Genomic DNA, 25,852 nt, shown 5'->3' with positions numbered 1-25,852 from the left:
TATGCTTGAATCACCATCACAGCTTGTGCATATATGTAAAAATTGCCACCATTAACATCTGCACTCTGTCTATACAACAGGTTTGCTTGGACCCTTTTTGCTACAACATCACACGTGGAGTCTGTGTTCAGTTACTTGCCAATTGACCTGCTGGTCCTCTTCAAACTTCTTCCATTGTGTAGGATAATCTGCAATCATTTATGCTTAGGTATATGTCTTTTACTGACCTTATTAAAACATGTTTTGTTTGAATGGGACCTAGTTTATGGAAGGTCAAGAATTTCTCTGCATCTTTGCCTGGGGTAATTTTTATGTCTATTTTTAACTCTCTCTAAATACGCTGTAGAAGCTGCTATATTCTAGTATATTTTCTGACACCACAATATTTCTTGACATTTCAGATAGTTCTGACTGATCAGAAAATACTGGCATAGACAGTCACTGCCACATCCAAATGCATTATTCTAGGGCTCCCTGGCATCACAAAATACTCATTTGCATGTGAGAGCAGAGCTGGCAATCTCAGCTTTCGTGTAAAATGGTTAAGGTATGGAAATGGAAAATGAAAAACAGAAAGAAAAAATTTAGTCCCGTGGTTTTCAAATCAATCTCTTCATGTTAGTGCAAGACTCATGAGTCCTGAATGATTGAATTTGACAGTATTCCTAAAGGGCACAAAAGCATGAAGAGATTTGTCTCAACCTCGTGCTAAAGAGAGAAGATTCTGCCATAGAATCATATTGCTTGACAGTAAGAGGAATTAAAAGTTAGGAAATATGACATTTAGGCTAATGAAGACTGAGTAACACATTCAACAGTCTATATTAACATTAAAATAGAATTTTATATATTGGTGTGCATATATATTGCCAGGGCAGTAACAACCTATACTTGTTCATTTCTAAGTAGTTTCTAATTTCTAAGTTTACAATTTAAGAGCAAATACTTTTGGCACTAGTGGGATGTAAGGATCTCCTACCTCATACTCATCAGTTATCTTCTTGGGATCTTTTCTTCAAGACTGAAGCACAGTACATGCACAAGGAGACTTATGCTAGCTTAACTGACCTAAGAAGAGGTTAATAGCCATGTTCTGGCATCAACACAGACTATTTTAGATCTGTCAACAAAAAATAATTGATTCACCTGCAGATTCTGGCAGCAGTGGATGCAATCACATCAATATCACAGCAATATTTTGATCCTTTCATGGAGAGCTCCCAGAGGTTGGCTTTGGCAATTGCTTGTCAGCCTTAAGCAACGTTCTGCTCCAGCCTGGCTTGTCATTTGGCTTCTCATCCTACAGATCCAACCTAGAGATAAAGCCACAAAGAGAAGACAGCTCAGCAGTTTGACGTGTAGACCATTAGACGTGCTACTTTGTCATATTTGGTTGATGTAATTTCTTCTCTTTCCTTCTGAGAAGTTCTATGTTAGTACATTGTTAGGACTGGAAATTCAGTGTCAAATGAGAATATGGAGGCTTCTCTGCCCCAGCAGCAAAGAAGGAAAGGGATTTCTGCTTTCCCAAGCCAGCTTAAAAGGAGCGTTTCTCATCCTTTAGCAAAGGCACAGAAGCTATGTTTTTACCTATTTTACATTCATTCTGAATAAAAGAAAAATGAGCAAGAGATACTTAAGCAAGCACTAAGGAAACAGAGTGGAAATGGTGTACATAATCTATTATTCTTTTGTTAAGATGTACGTGAAGAAAGACATTGATGAAGGGGTGAATTTTGGGAAGATGTTCTTATGCGAGCCAGCTTGACTGAACTTTTCCCTTAAGCAGATGAGAAGCAAGAACGTAAAAAGCCTTTTTAAAGAGATAAATGAATGTGAGCATCAAAGCTGGCATTTCTGGCAGACTAAGAAGAGTAGGACAATAAAATAAGAGACAATACTACATTATACTGCGAGTGCAGCTACGCTTGTGAGAACAAATACATGTAAATTTGACATAATGGAGAAGCAGAACCACTGGAAAGACAGCACAAGGGAGCACAATGCATTTAGATCAATAGGAAAAGAAGAAATGGAGAGGAACAAGTGATCAAGGTAGATAAACGATGGGGGTCTAAATGAAAAGGATTTTAGGTGCTGGAAGGAAGAAAATGGAGATAGCGCAGAGAAAGAAACCACAGCTATGTTCTATCTGTTTTAGAAGATAAAATGAAAGGGATTTCTCACTGCCCATGAACGCAAACTAAGTGGTAGGGAGAAAAACCGTATCAATATTGCTAACAGAGAAATGCCAAGAATGGAAGCTTCACAGAAGGTGTGATGGTTCATTATGTAGATTCTCACAGCACAAAAGCAGACAGGGCAAGAAGCAGGTTGCAATTCTGACCTGGCAGGAGGCAGCAGAGCTGAACGCACAGCTCATACATAATCACCAACTAGTTTGCAAATATTAAACTGAAAAAGTGTGGCAGCACAGTGCAATGGAGTATTCAGCAATGGCTGCAGGTAAGGCTGCCCCACCAGGTTAACTGACAATGGTGGTGCCTGTTGCTGGCAGCAGGACCAGCCTGCTCATATGAATGTTTATGCAACCCTTCTAACTTCTAGAAGATTACATGGATAAAAGAAAGAGCAGAGTTTGGCCATCATTATTTTGTCATTATCCCTCATTTAATTCATGTTTGTTATAATCTGCTTTTAAATATCCTCGCCCTTAACCTAAATTGTTAAGCCTTACTGTACTTAACTAAGCAAAATCTCTGAGCTAAAGCTGCTGCCCTGCTTTGTTAAGAGCTCTGAACAGAAAGTACCAATTAGTACTGCTGGGGAAAAAAAAAAAAAAAGAAAAAAGAAAAAAAAAACACCCTACAAAAACACAAAAGCAGCTTAGCAACATGTTTTGGCACCGTCTTTCTCAACTGTGTAACAGGAGATCATACAGCTTAATAAAAGCTGTGGAACCTGTTTCTGCTTTTAACGTTTTTTGCTGACTGTGGTGTAATATAAGGTAACAGCCAAACTGCAGCTCTGCCCTAGGAACTTTGGCAGCCTCAGAGTTTCTCGTTCTTCAACAAAGGATGAAGTTATTTGTGTTCAAACGCAGAAGAGCCGGTCTTTAACAAAACCAGTGCTTGTTTTTCACCTCAAAATAACGACCAAAAGTCTGGATAAAAGACAAAAAAACGTCCATGGCGCAGTCTCACGAACTCCCAAAGGACTGAGCTGAATTTATGGCAGATCTGAAGAGAACCAGATCTTACCCGGGGCTGGCAGTTATTTCGCAATAACTACACACACACAGAGAACAAGATTCACACGGGCTGTCACCCCGCGCAGACACCGGGCGGCCCACACCTCAGCGTGCACGCGCGTTCCCCGCCGCCACACACCTCCCCCGGCTCTCTCAGATCTGAGAGCGGCCCCGCGGCCGCAGGACGGCAGGAAGCTGACGAGCAGGCAGCCCGCCGCCGGCCGCCGCTAGGGGCGGGCCTCCTCCGCCGCCGGCCAATAGCAGCGCGCGGCCCTGCGGCCCGCCGTCCCATTGGCCGCCGCCGCGGCTTCCGCCGAGGGCCGGGATTGGTCGCGGAGGGGCGGTCGGCAAAAGGCGGCAGCGGGCAAAACTCCGGCGCGTCGCGGCGGCCGCGTGAGTGAGTCCCGCGCGTGTCCTCGCGCCCCCTCGCGCCCCCCACTCTCCCCCGCACCCCCGCAGCCGGCTCCGCGCAGCCTCTCGTTAGGCATCGGCGCGGCGTGCTCGTCCCCTGCCTCCGCTGCGGTCCCTTGGCGCTTCCCCTGAACCCCGGGGAGGCCCCGTTCTGCTCCAGGACGATGCCCGCCGGTGATCCCGTCAGGGCAGGGCGGGCGGGCTGGGGGACGCGGCCCGGGCAGCCTCGCTTCTCCGGGCTCAGCCCGGGGCACCCCGCGGGGTCCGGCCCCGCTTCCCGCACGGCGCGTGCTTTGAAGCTCCCGCCCGCCCGCCGCTATTGGTGCCCGCAGCGGTGGTGCGAGTGCCCGCGGCACGGCGCGTCTGACCGGGAGCCTCGCTGCAAGGGCTTCGTGTAACGCTAACCCGTTGTGACACGTTCCAGATGTTTGCCCTTTTTCTGCGAGTACCGGCGTTATCTAGCTCGAGTCCTGGATGTGCGGTTCGTACGCTGGTGGCACACAGCCTCGCGCACGGTGCTGCTCGAGTCGTGTTGCTGCCGGTGGCTCTGTGGCAGTTGGCGATGCTGCAGCCGAGGACAGCGGCAGCGCTGCTGAGCGCTCGGGGCCGGACTCGAAGGGCCCTGGAGCTGTGTGGGCCCCCACCGCCTGCCCCTCGCTTATTTCCGTACTATGGAGAACTTTTTTCTGTGATGGGAGTTTGGACAGCTGCGAGTGAATTGAGCTGAAACTCTGTATCATCTCCATCTTCCTCTTTTTTCTCTCAGATGACCCCTTTTGTATGTTTCATAGCGTAAAAACGAAATACCTGACTGGATCAAACTCCATTAGGTTCCATTTTATAACCGTGAGGCCCACTTCCACATTTGTAAACCGTTTTAAAACATATTCAGGTATTCTAGACATTCAGTTCTGCAGTCATCAGCTCCTATTTAACACAAAGTAATGGAAAGGGCACCCTGACTTACTGAGCCCCCTCCACCCTGCCCATGTTCCTGAGGTCCTGCAGGCTGAGCAGCTTTGCTTCCAGCTTTCCAAACGCACCAGCCTTGCACTGGCAGAAGCTGGAGCTGGAGCTGGTGCTCCATTTCAGCATGTTGGCTACAGTGAGTGCTGCCGTGCACTGATGGGCACTCCTTGCTCTGCTATTGAGGCTGTGCTGTTGCAGTCTTGGAACAGGCTCATCTGCCTGCTCAGCACTAGCAGGGCAGTGCCTACCTGTGAAAGGCTGCAGAGTGCTGCCTCTCTCAGTGAGTCTCCAAGTGGCGCTCTCCAGCAAAGTTCCCTCACAGAAAGAGGCTGTCACCTGTCCCCATTCTGCTGCCTGAGAATGACAGAATAAAGGTAGCCAGGATTCTCTGGGGACAAAGCGTATTTCTACATCGCTGAAATAGATGAATCCTTTCGTCTGAAATATTTTAAAATACGTTCCCTCTTGTGGAGAAGTTCAGCCAGAACTTTGTGGGCTCGGCAAAGGTACGAGAAGGGAAGATCCCTGAACGGAAAATGGCACCACTGTGAGAGGTGGTGATGCTGGGATCCCTTGTCACTGTTTGTCCTTCCCTGGTGCTCCGCGTCTCTTTTCTTCATGAAATAGGATTATCTTTTTTAATTGTACAACATCAGTACATTAATTTACACCTTTTCTTAGGAGATTTGGGAAGAGGCATTTCAAAATAAATATGCTCTATTACTTATTTTATGAGAGATTAGAACAAATAATGATGCTTCTTGGTTATGTTCTCTAGAAGAGGGACAAGTCTCACATACTGAGAAGATTTTCTTTTTCTCTTATGTGTGTCCAGGTTTTCTGTCTTTATAAGGGTGCTGCAGTATACGACGCAACTAGTTCCATGTGGTCTACTTCTTTGCTTTTCAAAGGAAAAAGACATAGCTTTAACATGAATGAGCAAACACATCAGATAAAAGAAAATCATTTGTGTCTAAGTCTATCCTGCTCTCTTCCTTCTCTTCTCCCTTTTTACCTTTTACTGGTGATCGAGTGGGTTTACTGGTTTAATTTTTCTCTGGGATGGTGGGTACTTTGCGATTTTAGGCAGCGCAGAGGAACTCCTCACACTCTCTATATCTCCTTTTGGAAAATGAGTGCAGGGCAGTGAAGTATATTATCAGATATGTTTGCTCCCTCAAGTGTCCAGAAGTGGTTTTCAAGGTCTTGGATTTTTTTCTTTAGTTTTGTGATGGAGCTAGAGTCCAAGTCTCACTGTGATGAACAGCACCCTCATCAGGCTGAAGACACAAGCAGGAAGCACATGCAGAACAGCAAGCTTTCAGGTACATACTAAAACAGGGACTGTTAACGAAATGTTTTGTTGTTGATGTGCTTCTTCATCGCTTCAGGAGGTTTTAACATCAATTATAAGCCTGTCAGTATAGGATAATATTGTATAAAGAATTAATGAAATGTGAACAAATTGCTATTGACGTCAAGCTTATTCCTACTTTCCATGTGGCTACAAATGTTCGTCAGCAGTAGTTTGTCACAATTCCCTTTTCCTATTTGTTTATTACAGAACCTGTTATTTTAAGGATAATAGAATTCCAAAAGGGACTCCTTGAGAATAAAATTCTCTTACCAGACAAGAATTCAACAACAATATTTTGCTTTTTAACATATAATCACCAGCCTTGACCTTAAATATCTGTAGATGTGTCAGCGTGCACAAACACACTGTTCTTGCTCATGCAAGAGAAGCTGAACTACAGACGCATGCTCTGATAGTGGTTGTGTTGCTGTTTTTATTTTGTCTGTTTATGACTTAAATCTGGGCTTTCTGTACACAGGCACCATCCTTGCTCAGTAATTGCTGGTGGTCAGACAGTTTATATATAATGGCTACTGATTTTCCTAGAAATAGTCCTCTGTCATTTTGCAGCACATCTGTATCCAGAATTAGAGCGATGCTGAATAACATTTAATGTCTCACTTTGCAAATGCTTTTCATTCCAGGAAGTAAATAAATTGCTTTAAAATCTCACAGAAAGCGTTGCATAGAATGGCTGCATTTTTTAATTTTGTTTTGCCAACAATGGGGTGAGCGCTATGCCTAGCTGGGGATTCAGACTCCCTGGAAGAGAACGGATGATGTTTATGCTGCTGTCAGCAAGGACAGTCTGTATTTGTTTGTTTTTGGGATCTTTCACATACGAAGCTATGTTGAGTTGCTGAATTCTCTGAGTGCCTTGGGTAGGTACTCCTCTGGCCTAGGATCATTCAGCTGTTAGTTCTCTGATAACGTTCAGCTCTTTCAATTCTGTTGCACAAAAGCAAGTAGCTGGCAGTTTGTATCGCAGCAATTGTGAAAGCTTTTCGTTATTGTTACTATCTACCTTAGGGCCCCTGTCTGGTGACAGCCAACAGCTCAAAGCCTGATCTGCTAGTTTCTAAAGACTTAAAAGATGTGGGTTTCAAGTCCTCATTGGAGTTATTTGCATTTTGCCAGGGTTAAGTCCTTTTTTCCAACCAAGCAATTTTACTGGAGCAGTTCCAGTGCAAATTCTGTGTAATCAGTAAGAACTGAAGCTTAAGCTCCTCTTTTCAGAAGTCAAACTCAGATACAAGCACTGGAACAAAACTGTAGGTTGCTTTATTTGGAGCAGGCTGCATAGCTATCTAGTTCTAAATAAGGCTATTCTGACAGAGCTGTTAAGAACTGTATCAGCATTTCGAACCATTTTCTACATCTGTCCTATGGCACATGGATTTTGGCATGAGGGTCTGTCTAGGATATTTCAGAACTAATAATGCTACTATTCTCTTGAGTGGTAAGGCCCATGTTTTACTAATCTATGCTTTGTTACAAGCATATCGGTGATATTTTGAAAATAATTCTCATTGCTTCTAACTCATTGTTCTGGTAAAACACGGTACACTTTTATGTCTGCAATACAATTTATATTTTTGTTAAATTGAATTTGTTATTCATTTTAGGATGAAAATGATACACTTTTGATTTTTTCCATTTGATTTACTTTCCAAATACCATTTTTTGCGTGATTCTGCATAATCAAATATTCTTTAACCCTGCTTCATTCTCGGCTTCAAAAGAAATGAATTTTTATGCAGGCTATAGAGAGCAGATAAAATAGAAGCACTCAGGAACTGAATAGAAAACTAAGTTTTGGAAGGAATGCAGTACAACATCCTTGTCATGCCATCTAGTGATTGCATCACAAAGTACAATAATTTAAATGCAGAGCAAATACACTTTTTGGTATTTACTGTTGTGAGTAACAGTTTAAGAGATTGTGTTAGTGATCTTAAATAATAATAATTTTCCTACATTTTTGATTCCTGATTTGCATCTCATGATGTGCTCCTTTTCTTACATAAATGGCTATTATAGTTTTGTCTTTTATGATGTTGACATTGCATATCTCATGGAAACATTAATCAATGAACCATAATGTGAAGTCCTACAGAAACAGCTTTTCCCCTCTCAGGAATTTCTCAGGTTGCAGATAGGTAATTTTTTTATAAAATGCAGCAGTGTGTAAGGGAATGTGAAGAAGATGATCAAGTATGCGAAGAGTAATGCCAGCAAGGATAGGTACCCCTCTCCTGTTTTTTCTTCTGTTTGTCAACTTACAGTAGTAGAAATTGAAGTATGATTTATGATCGGAACTACAGACCAGATACTGAATTGAGCAATAAAATTCCCAGCTGATTTTCCCCATTTTTTTCCCCAGCAGGAATAAAAAAAGATATTGAAAAACTTTATGAAGCAGTGCCACAGCTTGTAAATGTGTTCAAAATTAAGGAAAAAATTGGAGAAGGTAAATGTTTTAATTTAGCTTGCTTAAACTTACGTCTCTTTTGGTATGAATAACTTAACAGGTATAAATTTAAAAACACCAATACATGCAATTTAAGACAGATGCCTTTTGATTTACTTTTTGGTGTATGCAGTAATTGTAGTAAGTTCCTGAACATATAGGGGCTTTAATTAGGAAATATTTCAAGATATTTTCTAGAAAATCTGTTTTATAAAAGCCTTTTCACAAAACCAGCATTCTAGTTTTGACAGCTAACATTTTGGAGGGTAGATTCAAGCAAATAAGTCTAAGAACTCCATTCTTTTTTTACATGGAAAATCTATTTATGTGCATTTATGTTTTAACATATTTAACTACTGGCTTTGTTTCTACTGAAACTCCGTGGGCAGAAGTGGAGAAGGAGGCTGGAATATTATAGCTGCTTTAGTTTTTGTTGTTGTTGTTGCTGGGTTTTGTTTTTAGGATATACAGGATCAAATTTTGGAACACTTAGGTACTCCTGACGTTCAACAGATACTATTGTAGATACTCTTATTAGAAGGTAGGGATGACTATAAGTAGAGTCCTACTGGTTTCTGAGTCTGGGACTTCAGTGCTTTTTGAAACTTTACTCAGGAATGACACACCACACTTTTAAAAACAGAGATGTTTATGAGAAGCAGGATAGCTTTGTAGCTGTTTTGCAATGGAGTAAGTGCAATGGCAAACTACGGGACTAAAAGTTTGTCTAAAAGCCCCATTCAGCACAGTGACTCAAAATTTCTAGAAAATGTGGAGTACTGTTTGTCGTAAATAAGATAGAATAGTCAAACTAAATCTCCAGTTATGAATAGTACTCCAATTTCACTCCTGGGAGCAAACAATGCTCTTGAAAGCCAAAAATACCGCTAGCAGTTCTGTGGCATAATGACAAGACAAGCTTCAACTTAGGATTCCATTCAGGAGTCTGTTTTGTTTTAGCAGTTCTCACCACCAAAAAAGAAGGTCTTAGGTCAACTTGGTAACCCTTGTTGCTATGAGCAATTCTACTCAATTTATGGGACACTAGATATTTTTATGACTGGAAGTAGTATTTAGAGGTTTTGCTGGTATTTTGATGTATGTATACACTTACAGACTGTTAAATTTAGCGTGACACAAACGCAGGAGTTAAAATATAATCAAAAGTAAATTTGAACTACTTATTCATGGGGAAGAATGCTTTGACTTGTAATGTTCAGGTATCTCAGATCATTGGGATAAATTAACATTCCCAGAGATTTTTTAGGACATCCTTAAAACTGTAACAGATAAAACTGTAATCATAAAACTTAAAACTGTAAGATTATTGTGCAGTGTGAATGCTCCCTTTCTAAAAGGAGTCTATCATGTTCTGTCTATGTGGCAATGCTGGGGGCAAACAAATAGTAAAGTTATACATCAAGTGAGAAGCCTTACTTTATAAATAAGATAACAGAATTAAGGAAAATGTAATGATTTCAGGAGTGCTTTGAAAAGCAAAAGCAGTGCTATCCAGATTAGCATTAGATAGCCAACTTACATTTCAGGGAGAGAAGAGCTGGATGTCACATGAAAGAGAGCTACCTAAACAAGAAAGCAAATCAAAGATAGGAAATTTACATTCAAAGAGCTCTATGTCCCAGGCAAGTTAGACAGTGTTACATTTGCATTTTTACTGACATAAAAAAAAATGGTATACAAGATCACTGAATTCAGTAATAGAAGAGAAGAAACTGCCTATTTTCTGTTCTAGAATCTGCTTTTGACATAGTGTCAAGTGTGCTGTAAGACTGAACATTTAGATCATTTCTGTAAAAATCTGAATTGACTTAATTAAAGATGCTGAAGACAACGTTTTTCTCCCTTTTTTACAGGTACTTTTAGTTCTGTTTACTTGGCCACAGCGCAACTACAAACAGGATGTGAAGAAAAAATGGCTTTGAAGCACTTGATACCAACCAGTCACCCTCTGCGAATTGCTGCTGAACTTCAGTGCCTCACAGTAGCAGGGTACTTAAAAAAATTATGATTGTCATGATTAAACTCCTGAATATTGTCTTGCTGATCTGCATTTATTTATGTAAAGTTTTGGCACTTCACTTGCAATTTTTTAAAACTGCAAAAATGTTTGAGGCTTATAGCGGGAGCAAATAAGAAATTGATTCTTATCTGTAATGAATGTCCTTTTCTGCTAGTCACAGTTTGCAGACCATACTACATTTTCCATCTGAGAATTCCGTAATGTATCAATGTGGGAACAGCTGCTTGGAAAAAATAATCTCTTAATCAGAAATTACCATTTTAGGAATGAATTCTAGTTGCCAGTGTGCTCAATAGCACCTTTTTAGAGTAGTATCATGGTATCATGAACTCCTACAATTAAATACAGTGGTAACTACGAACCTTGGCCCCAAAATCTATAGGATCCTTATCGCAAATTGCAGAACTCAAATGGAACATAACAATGACACAAGAAAAACATAATTACTGCTAATAAGGCTGTTGTCAAAGTGTAAATTAGGTAGTAAAAGACAGCCACACTGAAGTTTACAGGAAATAAAGGAAAATCAAAATTCATCTTCTGATCTTTATTCAGTGACGTTACTTCTCTTTTTAGGGGACAAGATAATGTTATGGGAGTTAAATATTGCTTTAGGAAAAATGATCACGTTGTTATTGTTATGCCATATCTGGAACACGAATCCTTCTTGGTGAGTCCCTGACTTCTTAAATGCAGTAAAACTTCTTAATTGAAAGTATTTGCGTAATAATAGTATCCAAATAATCTTTCAGGACATTTTGAATTCTCTTTCCTTTGAAGAAGTGAAAGAATACATGTTTAATCTGTTTAAAGCATTGAGGCGCATTCATCACTTTGGTATTGTTCATCGTGACGTCAAACCCAGTAACTTTCTCTACAACAGGAGGCTGAAGCAGTAAGTCTGTCCGGATGTCCATATTGTGATCCTGTCTGGGGATGTGTGCCTTGGCAGAACAGAGTAAATGAGGCTTTCGGTTTTCTTCCTTCCAGCTACCTAACATGTGCTAAAGTAATAAAGCTAAAAAAGACTTTTTTTTTTAATTTGTAAAACTTTTATTTCTGTGATTAGGGATTTGAGAATGGAATGATTTTTTTTTTAATATTTAATTTAGTATCTGCCTTGCAGAGGGACAAGTACCTGAAAAAGAGAAAATTTACTATTGAGTATAGCTACAACATTTCTTTAATAAGAATGGGAATAAAATCAGTAATGGTCTGAAAAAAGCTAATAGGTACTTGTTAAGCATAGCCTGATATTTGTAACTTTTTATAACTCATGAATTTTTATAACTAATGCATTTGGTATCTAAAGACTGTAAAAAGTCACATACTGCTGTTTTTTTGGAATGGATAGCGTAAGGTACTGTTTCAGTGCTAGCAGTCCTATGGTGAGTGGTGAAAAGGATGCAATTAGTGAAGGTTTGCTGGGGAAACTTGATATATTTTGCCAAGCCACAAACTTTGAAATTTGAAAAATACTGACTTTTGTCTGTTAAAATGAGTTCCCACTATCATTTTGCATTTCCAGCATTGTTTGAGCCTTACTCTCTACTTAAGGTGTGGAAGCTGTGGAATTGAGTTTGTCTGAGACCCAGAGACAGCTAGATTGCTTCTGTACCAATTTTAACCAAAAAAATAATTATTTTAATGACAAATCTGGAATATGAACTAATGTAGTCCCACCTGATTAAAGATAAGTGATTTACAGTAGTACTGCTTGAAGTTTGGCAAAACTCTTAGCATTGTTATTCCAGTTCTCTTCACTGCTGCATTTGTGCCTCTGTCCATGACAGGTCAATTCACTTTTACTTGGCTGCTTGCTGAGATAGTTCAGAACTGTAGAATGAGAACCCATGAAAGAGATTACTGAGAATAGCTTTTAAAATGTCAGTGGTGAAAGTACACACTTGAAAATCTTACAAGACAAGAAACAACAGAGTAAGAGAAACGGATGTGGTGTAAAAATGAGGGGACAAATAGGGCCAGACAGACAGGACAAACAGAGGAGCAGGAAAATAGAACTGTGATGCTGGCAACAGCGCATAAGCATCGTGAGGACTAAACTGTGAATAAACAAATAATGAGTAGTAGATAAAACTGGTTGATACTTTTTGACTCTTGATTTTAACTTTGTGTCTTTTAGGTATGCCTTGGTAGACTTTGGCTTGGCGCAAGGAATTCCTGATACAAAAATTGAACTTCTCAAAACTGTCCATTCTGAAGGCCAGCAGGGAAGTTACTCACAAAGTAATCCCAACGTAGCCTTGGGAAATGGGGTTTCTGTCAGTATCACAGCACCTAAACAGATTGCTCAACAGTTAGCCTCAAGAGCGTTTGATAAAAGGTCACACTCCAGTTCACACTCAAAAATACAGATTAAACAAGGAAGAGGAGGAAAGGTTACCAGTCTCTTTCATTAATATTTTTGCATGTTTAATGTATTATTTCATCCAACAGGGGGAGATGTAATACCTGAACAAAAGCAGGGCTGATCTTGCGGGATCTGATGCACGGAACCAATTTTCACACTGAAGTGGCTAATTTTATGCAACACTATTGGCATAATTCAATATCTATTAGATATAATGCAGCATTGACGGCTTCATAAAACTCTAGCATGGGTTACTCTAGACAGCCCTTAAGCTTTTTTTTTTTTTTTTTTTAAATCTCACGTGCTGTTAAACTCCTCCCCAAACCAATAATTATTCACATATGCTTACTTTCGTATATATAACAAATGCAACACAGATGACGTTTCAAATTGTCTTGCGGCACATGAGGTGTGATTAACTCTGTGAGCATGTTTGGTGTTCTGTCTAGATGATGTTTTCTTCAACCACAGTGAACTGATGCTTGAAAATGACTTACCATGCAGATGTTCCAGTTTTATGTCACTTAGCACATTTCTTGAACTCCCAATATCCAGCTGACCACTTACTGGATAAGATCCTTACTGTCTTCTTTGTTGATGTTGTAGGATTCTGTGCACCATTCTGCCCAACGCTCTGTCTTTGGAGAGAGAAATTTCAACATCTATTGTTCCACATACCAGGAGAACTCAAATACAAAAGTAAGAAACATAACTCATCAGTAAGAGCAATTTGTTATGTTAGAGAAATTATAGAACTAGTGAACCCTGAACTATAGAACCCTATGGAACTAAACGGTTCTCAGCAGACTATTAAGTGTGACTTCACTGAAAGGCTTCAAGAGTTTTTCATTTGTTTCAGTCCCTTTTGAAACTCCTGAAGTGGTGGTTACGTACCTGTCTCCCCAGCTCATCTTATCTGTATGCTAGTTAGTATCTTTCCTATGCAGGTACCTTTCCACCAAGATATCCTTAGCATGTGAAACCTTAGTTTTTTATTTTGCAATTGAAGCTGTAGAGAAAACAAGTTTAATTTGATTAAATGTTTATTTAAAAAAATTATAGTTAGGATTTAATGTGACATGGAGAAAAAACCCAGCTAAATTAGAAGGCTTGTCTAACAATGATCATCTTATTGTAGAATTAGAACTAGTACCGCTTTGTTGTTGTGGCATTAACTATTTCACACACTTATTTATTTTTTTACTAATGTTGAATCAAAAGAATGCTTGAAAAATTATGCTAACTTGAAAAAAAAAACTCAAATCATCAAAATAGCTAATGGATATTAATTTTTGTAACCACTGAAAAATGAGGTACCTGTTATAGATGTTATGATATTGGTAGAAAGGTTTGTTGTCTTCTGTTTTAAAACTGGAACTCTTTGCTGATTAGAGTCTTTTCGGTAGCTTCGGGACAGGTATCTGTATGTAAATATGTAAAGGGAAGCTTCTTAAATATTTCACCTTCCAAAAAATATCTGTTTTGCAGCTCATTAGACAATCAAAGATGATAGATCTTTCATCTAGGAAGCTAGTAACAAAGAAGAAGATTACTTCTACCAAAGCAGTGAGCAATGGGGTGGGCAGGAAAGCTGCCAGTGGTTGTCCATCAAACCTGACCTGTGACTGTTATGCAACGGACAGAGTTTGCAGTGTTTGCCTTTCAAGGTAATTTGTTTCAACAATGCTGTAAAATTGCTTACTCTGCTGTCAAACGAGGTCAAAAAACTTGAATTTACTAGACAGCTGATTTAGTAGGTGAAAGATAGCATTTGATCTGTTCAGCCCTTGGGACACTAAGTGTGCTCTTTAAAATAAAGAATAGTTCATGGAATTCGTGGAGTAATTGGTTCACTGCTATCTGCAGCAAGAGGTTCACTGTTAATGATTTTCTGTTGCTGTCGTATTTAATTATCTGCCTACATGTGTTGTAGAAAATAACCTGAGTTAATTACGACACTTAGAGTAGACAATAATCTGTCATTGAGCAGTTATCTAATAGGCCTAAATTATGCCAACTGCATTAAAATGCAGTGATCTGATTCTTGCTTTTTGAGAACTTAAGGTTAAATACATTTCTCAGGCTGTTTGCATTCTGGAAATTGTGAAATGTAGAATAAAAAGGAAAGATGACAGTGCTGTATTTCTTAATTTGAAATATTTTAATAGTAGATAGGCCAGAGAATCTGAATAACTCAGTTCAAATCCAGTCCTCTCTAGTTGGTTTTCGCTGTGATCTACTCTTACCTTTTATGTCCACGTTAGGGAACACAAATTCATATGAGAATTCTGCTTGGTAGGCATAGTCATGAAACTGTGGGGTCCCTTTCTTCCCTGACTGTCAAAATATGGTGTTATGAAAGTCAGTTCAGAAATGAAATATGAAGGATTTGCTAGACTCACAAGAAAGTTGGCCCATAGAAGGAAGGCACCTTGGACCTTCTATACAAGAAAGATTTTTAATATTGATCTCACACCTTTTAGTTAATCTAACAAGAAGTAAATTCTTGTCAATGCTCAGAAGTGGTGAACCTTAGTTTGCTCTGGACTAATAGAATGCTGTAATGTCCACACGCAAGAAACTAATGCATTTTATGCCACTGGTTAATTAGTCTTAACTTTAAAGTTCCCTGTGAAAACACATGTTGTCACCGACTGAAACTGAAAATATCACTGTGACTGAAAGATGCAGTAAGTATTCCTTCTATGTATTATAACAAGACTGATAATATAATAGGTAATTATAATAAGGTTATCTCATATGAGGTAGTAATTATACACTAGATAATTATAAGATGCTTCAGACTTAAAAACTGAATAAGGCAGATTCACACATCTTACAAAAGTATATTCTAAGAATATTAAACATCATCATAATTAGAACTTATTTCTCAATGTAAATATTCTAAACGTATTTGTCTCCTACTACAAGGTGTCAGCAAGTTGCTCCCAGAGCAGGAACACCTGGATTCAGAGCTCCAGAAGTGCTTACGAAGTGCCCCACTCAGACTACAGGTACTACACAACAGACAAAAACTAAATGCCTTTCTTTTTTCTAACCTTCCGTTTGTGCATTGACATTATCTTTTGTATAGGAGGCTGTTTACATGTGAAATTCATTTTATCATCCCTTCTAACATTTATCAACCATTTCCCATATCTAATTAAATGTTTACTACTCAGAATAAGAAGAAATTAGGAATATTTTCCTGTGTTTGAAACTTGAATATGTCTTTATGCCTTTGAGGGGTACTACCATATGCAGGAATTCAATAGCACATGTTTTAAAAGAAAACAAAGTTGTAAGATTTATCAAGTTTCTTGGCTCGTTGGCTTATTTGTTCAAGAAAAACCTTAAATAAATCTTAGAGGGATATGCTTTAGACTTTTCTAGACAGTTTGACACATGTATTTTGCTGTCATGGGCATAATTAATCGTATGAGTGCAATTTTTATGTTTTTTATGAAGTGTTAGTTAATCAGTACTTTTCACTGGATTTATTTTCCTTTTTGCTAGTGCTTTAAATAGGTAATCTGTAAATTTCGTTATTTATTTCTTAATAAGATTTTTAATTTCTCAGGGCTAAAACCTATCAAGTTCATAAATTTCAGTAATCTGGTAAGTATTGGAGCAGAACAGTGGGATGGTTAATGTATTAGCTGATGCAAGTAGAGTGGGAGAGGTTGTGTGTACATGGAGAATTGGAGAACTGATACAAACAAAGTTAAACGTGTCACATATGACCAGAAGTTTTGACTTACAAAAAAGGATAAATACAAATGTTCTCAAAATTTGTATTTAAAATATGTTTATAGCCATCTTTTTGCTGAGTACTTTGTAAGAAAATAGTCAATTTACAGCGTTTAACTTGAAAGCGTTTATACACACTCAGAGTAGCCTTACAATACACTTGATTAGCATATCCCTTGATAGCTTAATGCTTTTCAAGACAGCATCTGCGTTGTGGGCATGGCTGGGATTTCAAGAGGTGTGGCAGCCTACTTGGAGTCGCTGTGTCTGTGCAGTAACAGCCAGCTTTATGAGCTAGAAAACATCCAGAAATCCAGAACAAGTTTAGACAATCCCTGAATCTGTCTAGACAGAATTTATGCAGAAAGAAGACATACTTAAGAAATCTTGGACAGAGGGCTGTCTTAAGTATGCTTTCAGACAGTTTTCTGTTCTCTAGGGATTACCCTAGAGAAGGGTAAGGAGAGCAGGGTTACAGAAAATATGGGTAAATCTGGAAACCCTTGGGTATGGCCCTAAAGGTACTGAGTCAGTGGTGCAAAGCTTCCATAATATGTCAACAAAGTGCTTAATTAGAACTGGGTAGACTAATACTAATATTTATGAGATAATGAGCTAACAAATCTCCTTACACACTAATATCTGGGACTGCTGAAGTCACCTCCTTGTACTCCTGCCAATCTTGCTACTAGTTTTGGTCTTTGTGCCGAGGCCAAGTTATCAGCTGAATCCAGCTGACTGTCCAGAGCTACCTTGAATAACTGAGCTGGGTTTATAACATAGAGAATATAATCCAAACCTACAACTTGGCCCTAACCAGACCCAGTTACATTTTTAACTTGATTTCTCCCTTTGTTTCCCTTTAAGATGGTGTCTCTCACTAGTTCGATAGTAACCACTAGGCAAATGCAAAAAGAGGAATCATGATTTTGATGTCATTGCACAAGATCTCACACCCTTCTGATGATTCCAACCCTATCAGAATTGTAGGGTCTGGACTTACTAGTCATTCTGCTATATAATTGTCTGTCAACATCAGGAAGAGCTAGATAAACGTCTTTAAAGGTCTTCACCTTAATGACTGTCTTTCCCAACCACATACTAAGGGTGATGCATAACACCATAAGCAGATAGCATGATCAACACCAACCAGTACTACTAAAACATTTTCATTAAAGATGCAAAATTTTTGCACACTGAATTATTGTACTCATAACTAACTTGGATTTTGATTTTTATAAAAGACTTAAAACCTGTGTTTACAGATCAGCTTAGTAGGTTTCAGAGTTCTTTGCCAATAGTGTTTCTTGCTAAAAGGTCAGACTTAATTAGTGAATATTTTACCACCTATTTCTGGAAGAGATGCAGGACGACTATAGCTTTAATTCCCAACTTAATTTTTCTCTTTAGACTTTGAGAATTCTTCAGACTCTCTCCTTTACTTTCCTTGCCATCTCTCAAAATGTGCAACTTAGCCAAAAAATTACAGCAGACAGGTATTCTCATAACTTTCAGTATTAAAGTTTCCATCATGCTTTGGCTTCTTCCTTCAGAGAACTCCCTGTACTCTTCATAACACAATGAAAGTGATGAATAACTATTACAGTTCTTAAACTATCTTGTCAAGTGGCTTCATATTAGAGAGCAACGAAGTATGTAGTAAGACAAACCTTTTAGTATGCCTAACTGGCAACTTCAGTCCTAGAAAAGTAAGATTCACATTCAATTCTGAATTATTTTTTATTCATGAAATTTTATATAAGGTTTTCTTAAGCTAAGCAAACTTAATGAAGTATAAAATCTAGCCTATTTTTTTTCAAGCAAATTAATGAAATTACTCGTGAGAAATTTTGTAGACAAACACTTTCTCTGTATAAAAGCAGGAAACTGATTATATTTACAAGTATAGCAATTTACACCGTTTGCTGAAGTGTTATTGTGACCACAGCCTGTAAGTAATTCAGAACATTACTTTCTCTGATAACAACACTTGGTCATAATTTCTTTTTAAAGAACTTGAGATTTTGCTTTTGATGAGATTGTGAGTTTACTTGTTACTAAGCTTGCTTTCTATTACAGCAATTGACATGTGGTCTGCAGGAATTGTATTCCTTTCTCTGCTCAGTGGACGGTATCCATTTTACAAAGCAAGCGATGATTTAACTGCTTTGGCACAAATCATGACAGTTCGTGGATCTCGAGAAACCATTCAGGCTGCTAAAACTTTTGGTAGGCAAACCTTAATTATGGGGAGAAGGGGAAAATGTATGCTTGGTCTGCTGTTTAATGCAATGATTTACAATCTAGTTGTGACTTGTTTTTATTTTAAACAAATCTTTAAGTTTTGGGAGTCACTTTGGAGTCACACTTTTTTGCATGAAAAATAACACTACTTATCCATACATACAGGGTTTTAGGAAAACTTTGTATTTTTCTGTCTTTTTATAATTTTTTATGTGGGATAATTCATTCTGTGAATTTCCTAACTTGTCTACTGCCTTTCAATAAGTCAGGGACACTTGAGGTGAAATGTGCCAGCTAAATGTTTCCTACTTCTTAGAATTCTTGAAATAATGTTTATTCCTGCAAAATTTGCCATGGAGCCTTAAGTTGTATTGACTTAATTTTTAGATGATGTAAACCTTGCATTTTTATCCAACTTCAAGAAGGACCAGTAAAACAACAACAACAACAACAACACCACCAACAAAAAAGCTAGAGGGCCTGTTTGGAGGGAGAAAAAAAAGTACAAAAATGGAAATAACCATTTTCCTAGTTGGCCGCAAGCCAAATAGTAAAGCACTTGGCACCTGGAAGTGTAACTGACAGCATCAATTCTAATTCTTGAAATGGAGATGTATAAATCAGTAATACAAGCCATAAACTGGAATGGGTTTTTAATTTTCAGTTCTGTTCAGATGAGAGTGAAATGGAAAATGATGCTGTGTGGACTGAGTGATGACTCGTCAATTCATAACTTCATGAAAAAACACAGTTCTGTTCTGAGCAGAGCTACTTCTGGTGCGGAGGGGACTGTTGCATCTTTTGAGATTTTTTTATTTTTGAACTAACATCAGTTATGCTTCAATACTTGAAATTTCTCTGAAACAAACTTAAAAATCTTTAGTCGCAGAGCAAGTAAAATAAAATGTCACTGACTGTAAAAACTATTTTTTTCCTAGGTAAATCAGTTCTGTGTACCCAAGTTGTCCCAGCACAAAACTTAAGAACCCTCTGCGAGAAGCTGAGAGGAACAAATAGCAGCTGTAACAGATCCCAGGGTGACATGCCCAGCAAGTCTGGAGACGACTCGGCTTTGCCAGTTGAAGTAGACAAACAGTGTGCTCCTGAGACACTCAGAAAAGAAATTCAACACTTAAAGAGCTGTCAGGAAGGTGATGGTGCTTCAGAAATTAAGGCAACAGACATGAAAGGATGGGATCAAGTTCCTGATGAAGCATATGACCTACTTGATAAGCTACTAGACTTAAACCCCGCAACAAGAATAACTGCAAAAGATGCTCTGCTGCATCCCTTTTTTAAAGACATGAGTGTATGAGAACATACTCTGTTTGTGCTTTTATATACTTTTTGTGTGAAAATGATATACTGAAGGAGTTTTAACCTGTTGCCCTTACACTCATTGAAATACCATTACACTGTGCACCGCACTACTGAAATTCTCACACAGTTGGACTGCAAATGTGACTTTACTTTAAAAAATACTTGCTGATGGAAATATTATACATGCTGATGGAAGTAAGCATCACTAACATTGTCAAATCCTAAGATGCTTTTGAGGTGTCATTACTGTGCATACCTGTTCTCTAAGAAAATTAATTTTGATTTAAAACTAAAGAGTTTCTCACACTAAGATCAATTCTCAAGATACTCTCTCAAAACATACAAATTTGCGTTAAAGTATGACTTAAATGAAAAAGTGCTCGAGAGACTTTTTTCCATAATTGCATACACCTGCCTTGCTCCCAATTAGTACATGGGAGACTAAAGTGTATTAATTTTGTTCAGATGGTTTTCAAAGAACAGTTTTACTTTGGGTGTGTTGCTGGAACAGGGGCCAGATAGCGCAGGTTTTATCATCAAAACAGAAGCATCACTGTTTTAAAAGTACTTTTTTTCCCCATCTGTTCCTTCCTACTTAGGCAATAGTGATAAACGCAGTTACTCATTTTCCATAGCTTGTATTTCTTCTATACCATTGGTAACTGTCAATACACAACAACTGTTGCCTTGAGAATGTCTTGTGTGACATGTATACATTTGATTTCTGTTATGGAAACTGATTTTCACAGAATATCTTTTAAATAAAGGATTTGTTTTTATAGCTTCAAAAGTGTGTCTAGAGATGATTTTATAAAAATAGTTAGGTAAGATTTCCCTGTGGGATACTTCTGTTCAGGAAGAATCATGCAGCTTTCTTTTCTGCATAAATTCTTCAGTGATTTATAATACTTTTCAGATAACACTAGTGTATAAAGCTGTCATAGCGGAAGTATCTTAATTATCAAGGAGGTCTTTCTACCTTGTGTTAGAAGCTAGCTATTGTCTGGCTGTAAGTAGGAATCCCCCACACCCCAGTACCCTCTAGCCTCATGATTTCATTGTGCAACATAAGTCATGTTATGCTCAGCAGTTACCACTTTAGAAATCCGTGATACTTTCGGAGGCTGAAATTTAATACAGTGTTTTTTCCACATACATTTCTTGAAATGCTCGTAGAGTTGTTGCTATAAAAGGTTACAGCCACTCCAGGAAAAAAAGATTGCTGCTTTGATAACTTTTGTATAAGCCTTTGTGGAGAAACTGATTGTTACATCATGACCAGTGCTGTGGCTAAAGAGCAATTATTTCAGTGCATTCAAAATCTTCAGTACATGCAAAGCAATGGTGATATTGCTCTATCCCTGGCATCAGCTGTTAGAGAAAAATATTTGTAGATGTCGGAGTACTGATGGTGGGTTTCAGAAAATCCTGAAACCCACAATACTCTGGGGCCCAGGTCTTAGTAACTTTTGCTGTTTATATAATTTCAACCCAGCACGTCACTGAGAAATTATTTATCTAGAGGAACCGTGGCCAAATTTGTCAAGTGATGCTGTCTGCCAGTGTCTGCAGATGTATTGTTTCCTCCTATGTTCACTCATACTGTCTGTGGTCTCATGAGAGCACTAGCTGACAAGGAAAAAATGCCAACTATCCATTGCGAGCTTTCTAAACCACTTCAGCTTTTTCAGCTCTCCTGCTCGCCACTGCATTGAGCAGCTCCTTGCAGCAGGCACTGCAACCGTTAACCACCGTGTAAGTTTAATAATCAGAGAAGGAACATCATTGCTGATGGTGATTTTACCATTATTAAGGGTAAATAAAATTCTGCAAGTAACAGTTCTAGTCTCAGAATATTTGGTAACAAGCTAGAAGAAAGCATTGTTATTCTTCCTCCAGATAGCTATTTATTTAAAACATGAAACATTTCCTGGGAGAAGGATAAAGCAAAGAGAAAAATGTTTGAAAAGACACATGCCTACTAAGTACTGCTTCTGGAACACTCTACAAAAGTTTGAAAACCAGAGGTAAAATATTAAACACAATGGGCTCTGAACTGGGAAGGGAAAAAAAAGGGTTAATGTTAGGCTTGTTGGAAAACAGCAAGGAAACGCTAGAGGTGAGCAACTAGTTGCCTCTGAGTTTCTCCTTATCTCTCCAATAGTCCTACAGGTAAGAGCCAAAAGAAAAGGTTCCTTTAAAGTTGAATTATTTGACACGTTTATAAACTGGATGTGAATTTCGTACCATGATAACTGCAATTAGAAGAAACTCCATGCAGAAACAACAGTGCTACAACACATGTTCAAACAGTTGCAAGAACACAGCTGGAACACAGTTAAGTTCTGGACATTGTGCTATGACAAGGATGTTAATACATTGGAAATAAACCAAGTAAGGCAGCAAAAATGAGCTCGGTTAGATAAAGAGAAACTGGTAGGAATAATCCTGAGAACAAAATGTCGGGAGCAAATCTAAACACGTCTGTGTATCAGGTGTAGGGAAGACAAGCTTATTCCTAGTCCTAAGCGAGTCTAGGTAAGGAAATGGTGGCACATTTTAAGCTTACAGTATTTTTCCTGGTTGTAAATGACAATTAGGGAATGGGAGAGCATCTTACTAGACGTGCTTGAAGAAGCACCTGCAAACCAGTAACAAGTTTTTCTGGATAACACTGACAATGAAGTAGAAATGAATTTCCAAATCCTGCTGGGATTGTAGTACTCTCCTTTTTGAGATTGGACTCAATGGCTTTTGAGATTGGACTTAAAGTGTGAAAGGGCTTACATAAAGCAAATTGTTATGTGGATAAGAAAATAAATCATGCATTAATATTCTGTCTGAGAATATTCATTATCCTCCTTATTGTATGCATTTGCCATACCTAGAGTTTACATGGTCTTTGCTGTCCAAATAGTAAAAGCAATTCAGAACCAATTTGCAGCCAAAACTTCCCGTGCAGGTGCAAAAGGATCTCGAGAATCTTTAGTGGCCTCTGGAGTCCACCAGGTCTGATGGGATCTGAAAATATTTCTGTAACTGTCCAATATCAGGACAGGTTCCTAAGGTGAAGAGCTAGACTGGACCTCAAGGTAGAACATAAAGAAATTTTCATTCCTGGGAGGCTCTGACATGGCTAATCTAGTAATCAAGGCATTGTGATTTTGCAAGAATTAAAAAAAAAAAATCACATCAAAGTCATGGTGGGCTTTGTAAACTGTTCTGGCTACTATGCATCTCCCTGCTTTAATTACAACTGCCAAACAAAAACCATTTCCTTTACGAAGATGATTTATTTTCTTAGCAGATTTCTTACTAGTCCTATTGGTTAGCAAAATACAAAGAAAAAAATCATCTTCATGTCTTTCATCAGAAGTTACTGGTGATGAAGAGGCACTTTCTTCTGAACTAGATGGCATGTTTTAAAAAATACATTTGCAATTAGTACAGCACACCTGAAATTCTCCTATGCACTGGGAACAATCCATTCAATACAATGGGAGTCAGACAAATCAGCTTTCTCCTTTTTATTTATTACCTCCCTTTGAAGACACTTCTGCTGCAGGAAGAAAGTCACTAAACACCGAAGGCACTTAGGAGAACAACAGCATTTAAAATGAAATTATTATCTTCTACGGCTTCGCAGATTCTTATTCTATACCCAAACAATATTATATCTCAATTTGTAGGCTTATAGCAAAGACTGTTTTCTGAGTCATTACTTATTCCTTACGTTACATAGTTGCAGTGGGTCCCCTTTTTAATTATTTATTTGCTTTTCAAATTGTATAGCCTAAAATTAATTTTACTACTAATGAAGTCACCGCATGTTTGCTTCATCCTGTCCCTTTTCCAGAAAACAGTACGTATTCCAGGACAGTGGCAGTACGCAGAAGGCTCACGCTCCTTTCTACTGCTGCATTCCTGGTTGGCCAGTTCAAAGGGTGGTAAATATTGAAGTTGGCTGCCTGCACACAGTGGGCGGAAACTGGATAGGCCCTTTGATCATATGCTGGCGAAGGCAGGCACATAGAGCTTTGTTACTCTGAACATTTCTGGTACCACTGAGGCACGGATCAGTAAATTGGGTATTTTGAAACAGAGGGTACAGCATGACTGAAACTTTAAAAACCTTTGGTCATGTACTTAGTTCTGCCTCTCCATGACTCAGTCCTTTTTACTTTCATGTTCTTTTGACTCTGCAAGAATGTTGCCTCTATACAATGCTGCACTGTATCATGCTAAAAACTAATCACTGAAAGCATTCCTGCCCATCCCCAGTTTATTCAATTTCTGGAAAGACTGAAATTCTCTTGTGGGACTATGGCAGGGAAGATGGTGCTTTTGTTACATGTCATTTGCTTTCTTGCATAAACTTCTTCCATGGTTTTCAGAGAAGTCAGATTTCAGTCTAAGCCTTCATTATGTGTTTCCTGCAAAAATACTAGCGCTAAGGAGTATTTTAATTAGGGTTTTCATTTACATGGCATAATCATACTACTGCTTATAACAACTAGTGCATGTGTAGTTTTACTTCTTAATGTGAAGAGGTAAGGATGAAGCCTAACAACAGGAATACTAGAAAAATACTAACTTTTTTGTGATGAAAGATTATATACATTGATCTAATGAATGCCCAGCAGGAGGCAGCTTATTGATAAGATCTCTGTAATTTTGATTCTTGTGTTTCCTTTCACTAGCTCTCCCAAAAAAATCCCATTAGAAGATTGGACTCCCTGCACTGTGTTGCTGAGAGGTGTTGGTCTTCAATTATTCTTTTATGACTTTGGATGTTTCTGTGCATTATATAATGCAAGCACATCGATCACTTTCATTTCCAGTCATCCTACGGGTCTTCTCTCAAGTCCTGCTCCGTTCTACTACCCTTTGGCTTGTTTTGGAGATTTCAGTCTTCCTCATCAAAACACTTAACTTGGACATGGCAGCACAGGTAAGATATTCTAGAGTTCTCACTACTATTTCAATTTTCTTGTCTGTATTCTTATCTCATCTGATCTTGGAATACCAGTTTTAAACATGGGAGAAAAATCTATCTTCTGCTGAAATTTCTCCTAGATGTCTACACACACGTTTGCCTTACTCTGAAAGAAAGTGGTAAAAAGAGATAGTAATGCTGAATTCAAAGAACACAGAACAAAATGCTTTTTTTCTGCTTCTGTAACAAATCAGCCACTTCATTTTCCTCCAACACATCCGTATCTAGCTACAAAAGTTGTTTCAAACTTGCTTTCAAAACTCTCCAAAGATTTATTCTACCCTCCGATATCCAGCCCATTCCCATGGACTGCCCTAGCACCTCTCAGGGCTCCTTTCACTTTCCAAAAACATACCTTACTGCAGGAAGGTAAGAGACTCAGACTGGGGATGGCTTTGCTCCTCTAGTACTTTTTGTTGTGATGGATTTCACTGGGATAATTTACCATGGACAATTCATGCAGTGTATATTAGTCCTGCATGCAGCTTACAACCAAGAAGTTTTCACCTACTGGGATGCCTCATGTGTGCCTTTTGGTTTATGTTTTCCATTGCTCATCTGCTTGCAACTGGCTCTGTAACCTGAATCACGCTTACTATGAAGAAAATAACATGTAGTTTGAATTTATAGGTATTCCCCCTGTTGTCCTTGTAAAAAAAATCACAGTGTTCTGAATATTCCCTGACAGCCCATTCTGAGAAAGTAAAGGATC

General features: G+C 38.6%; 2 protein-coding genes and 1 long non-coding RNA gene across 16 annotated transcripts in view; 1 reads left to right on the top strand and 2 right to left on the bottom strand.

Annotated features, from left to right (window-relative positions):
* The window catches only part of HFM1 (HFM1, ATP dependent DNA helicase homolog), a 58,450-nt gene extending 54,344 nt beyond the window's left edge, over positions 1-4,106 (bottom strand). For 5 of the 7 annotated variants that reach the window (XR_002441200.1, XM_021404912.1, XM_021404917.1 and 2 more), the window contains exons 1-2: positions 4,028-4,106; positions 1,147-1,313 (exon numbers count right to left, since the gene is read on the bottom strand). Coding sequence is in view for 2 of the 7 variants with exons in the window: in XM_021404914.1 (XP_021260589.1) it covers positions 1,147-1,211 (65 nt within the window). In the remaining 5 variants the exon portion in view is untranslated. The other 2 variants (XM_021404914.1, XM_021404915.1) reach the window with 2 other exon arrangements.
* CDC7 (cell division cycle 7) lies at positions 3,513-20,934 on the top strand. Of its 6 annotated transcripts, none has more exons than XM_021404924.1 (12): positions 3,513-3,604; positions 5,816-5,916; positions 8,335-8,418; positions 10,293-10,428; positions 11,036-11,129; positions 11,212-11,354; positions 12,603-12,858; positions 13,437-13,529; positions 14,319-14,497; positions 15,762-15,844; positions 18,660-18,809; positions 19,763-20,934. In XM_021404924.1, the coding sequence occupies exons 2-12, from the start codon at positions 5,823-5,825 to the stop codon at positions 20,137-20,139; spliced, it is 1,689 nt and encodes a 562-aa protein (XP_021260599.1). In that variant the 5' UTR covers positions 3,513-3,604; positions 5,816-5,822; the 3' UTR covers positions 20,140-20,934. The 6 variants fall into 6 exon arrangements, with proteins under 6 accessions (XP_021260599.1, XP_021260595.1, XP_021260596.1 ...); XM_021404920.1 differs by having other exon boundaries at positions 3,528-3,608; positions 8,332-8,418; XM_021404921.1 differs by having other exon boundaries at positions 3,535-3,604; positions 8,332-8,418.
* The window catches only part of LOC110402597, a 44,084-nt gene continuing 29,749 nt past the window's right edge, over positions 11,518-25,852 (bottom strand). The window contains exons 2-5 of one of the 3 annotated variants that reach the window (XR_002441203.1): positions 14,148-14,251; positions 13,328-13,468; positions 12,143-12,295; positions 11,518-11,597 (exon numbers count right to left, since the gene is read on the bottom strand). This is a non-coding gene — a long non-coding RNA (uncharacterized LOC110402597). Of the gene's footprint in view, positions 11,598-12,142; positions 12,296-13,115; positions 13,469-14,147; positions 14,252-16,733; positions 18,653-25,852 lie in introns of those variants that run through there. The other 2 variants (XR_002441202.1, XR_002441201.1) reach the window with 2 other exon arrangements.

The sequence above is a fragment of the Numida meleagris genome, chromosome 7 (genome assembly GCF_002078875.1).
Source record: "Numida meleagris isolate 19003 breed g44 Domestic line chromosome 7, NumMel1.0, whole genome shotgun sequence".
Classification (NCBI taxonomy): domain Eukaryota; kingdom Metazoa; phylum Chordata; class Aves; order Galliformes; family Numididae; genus Numida; species Numida meleagris.
This window is presented reverse-complemented; position numbering and strand designations above follow the sequence as displayed.

Coding starts and splice junctions, on each gene's coding strand:
- CDC7 (XM_021404920.1), top strand. CDS start 5,823: ATGGAGCTAGAGTCCAAGTCTCACTGTGATGAACAGCACCCTCATCAG. Junction 8,419..10,292: donor TAAGGAAAAAATTGGAGAAG/GTAAATGTTTTA, acceptor CCTTTTTTACAG/GTACTTTTAGTTCTGTTTAC. Junction 13,530..14,318: donor AGGAGAACTCAAATACAAAA/GTAAGAAACATA, acceptor TCTGTTTTGCAG/CTCATTAGACAATCAAAGAT.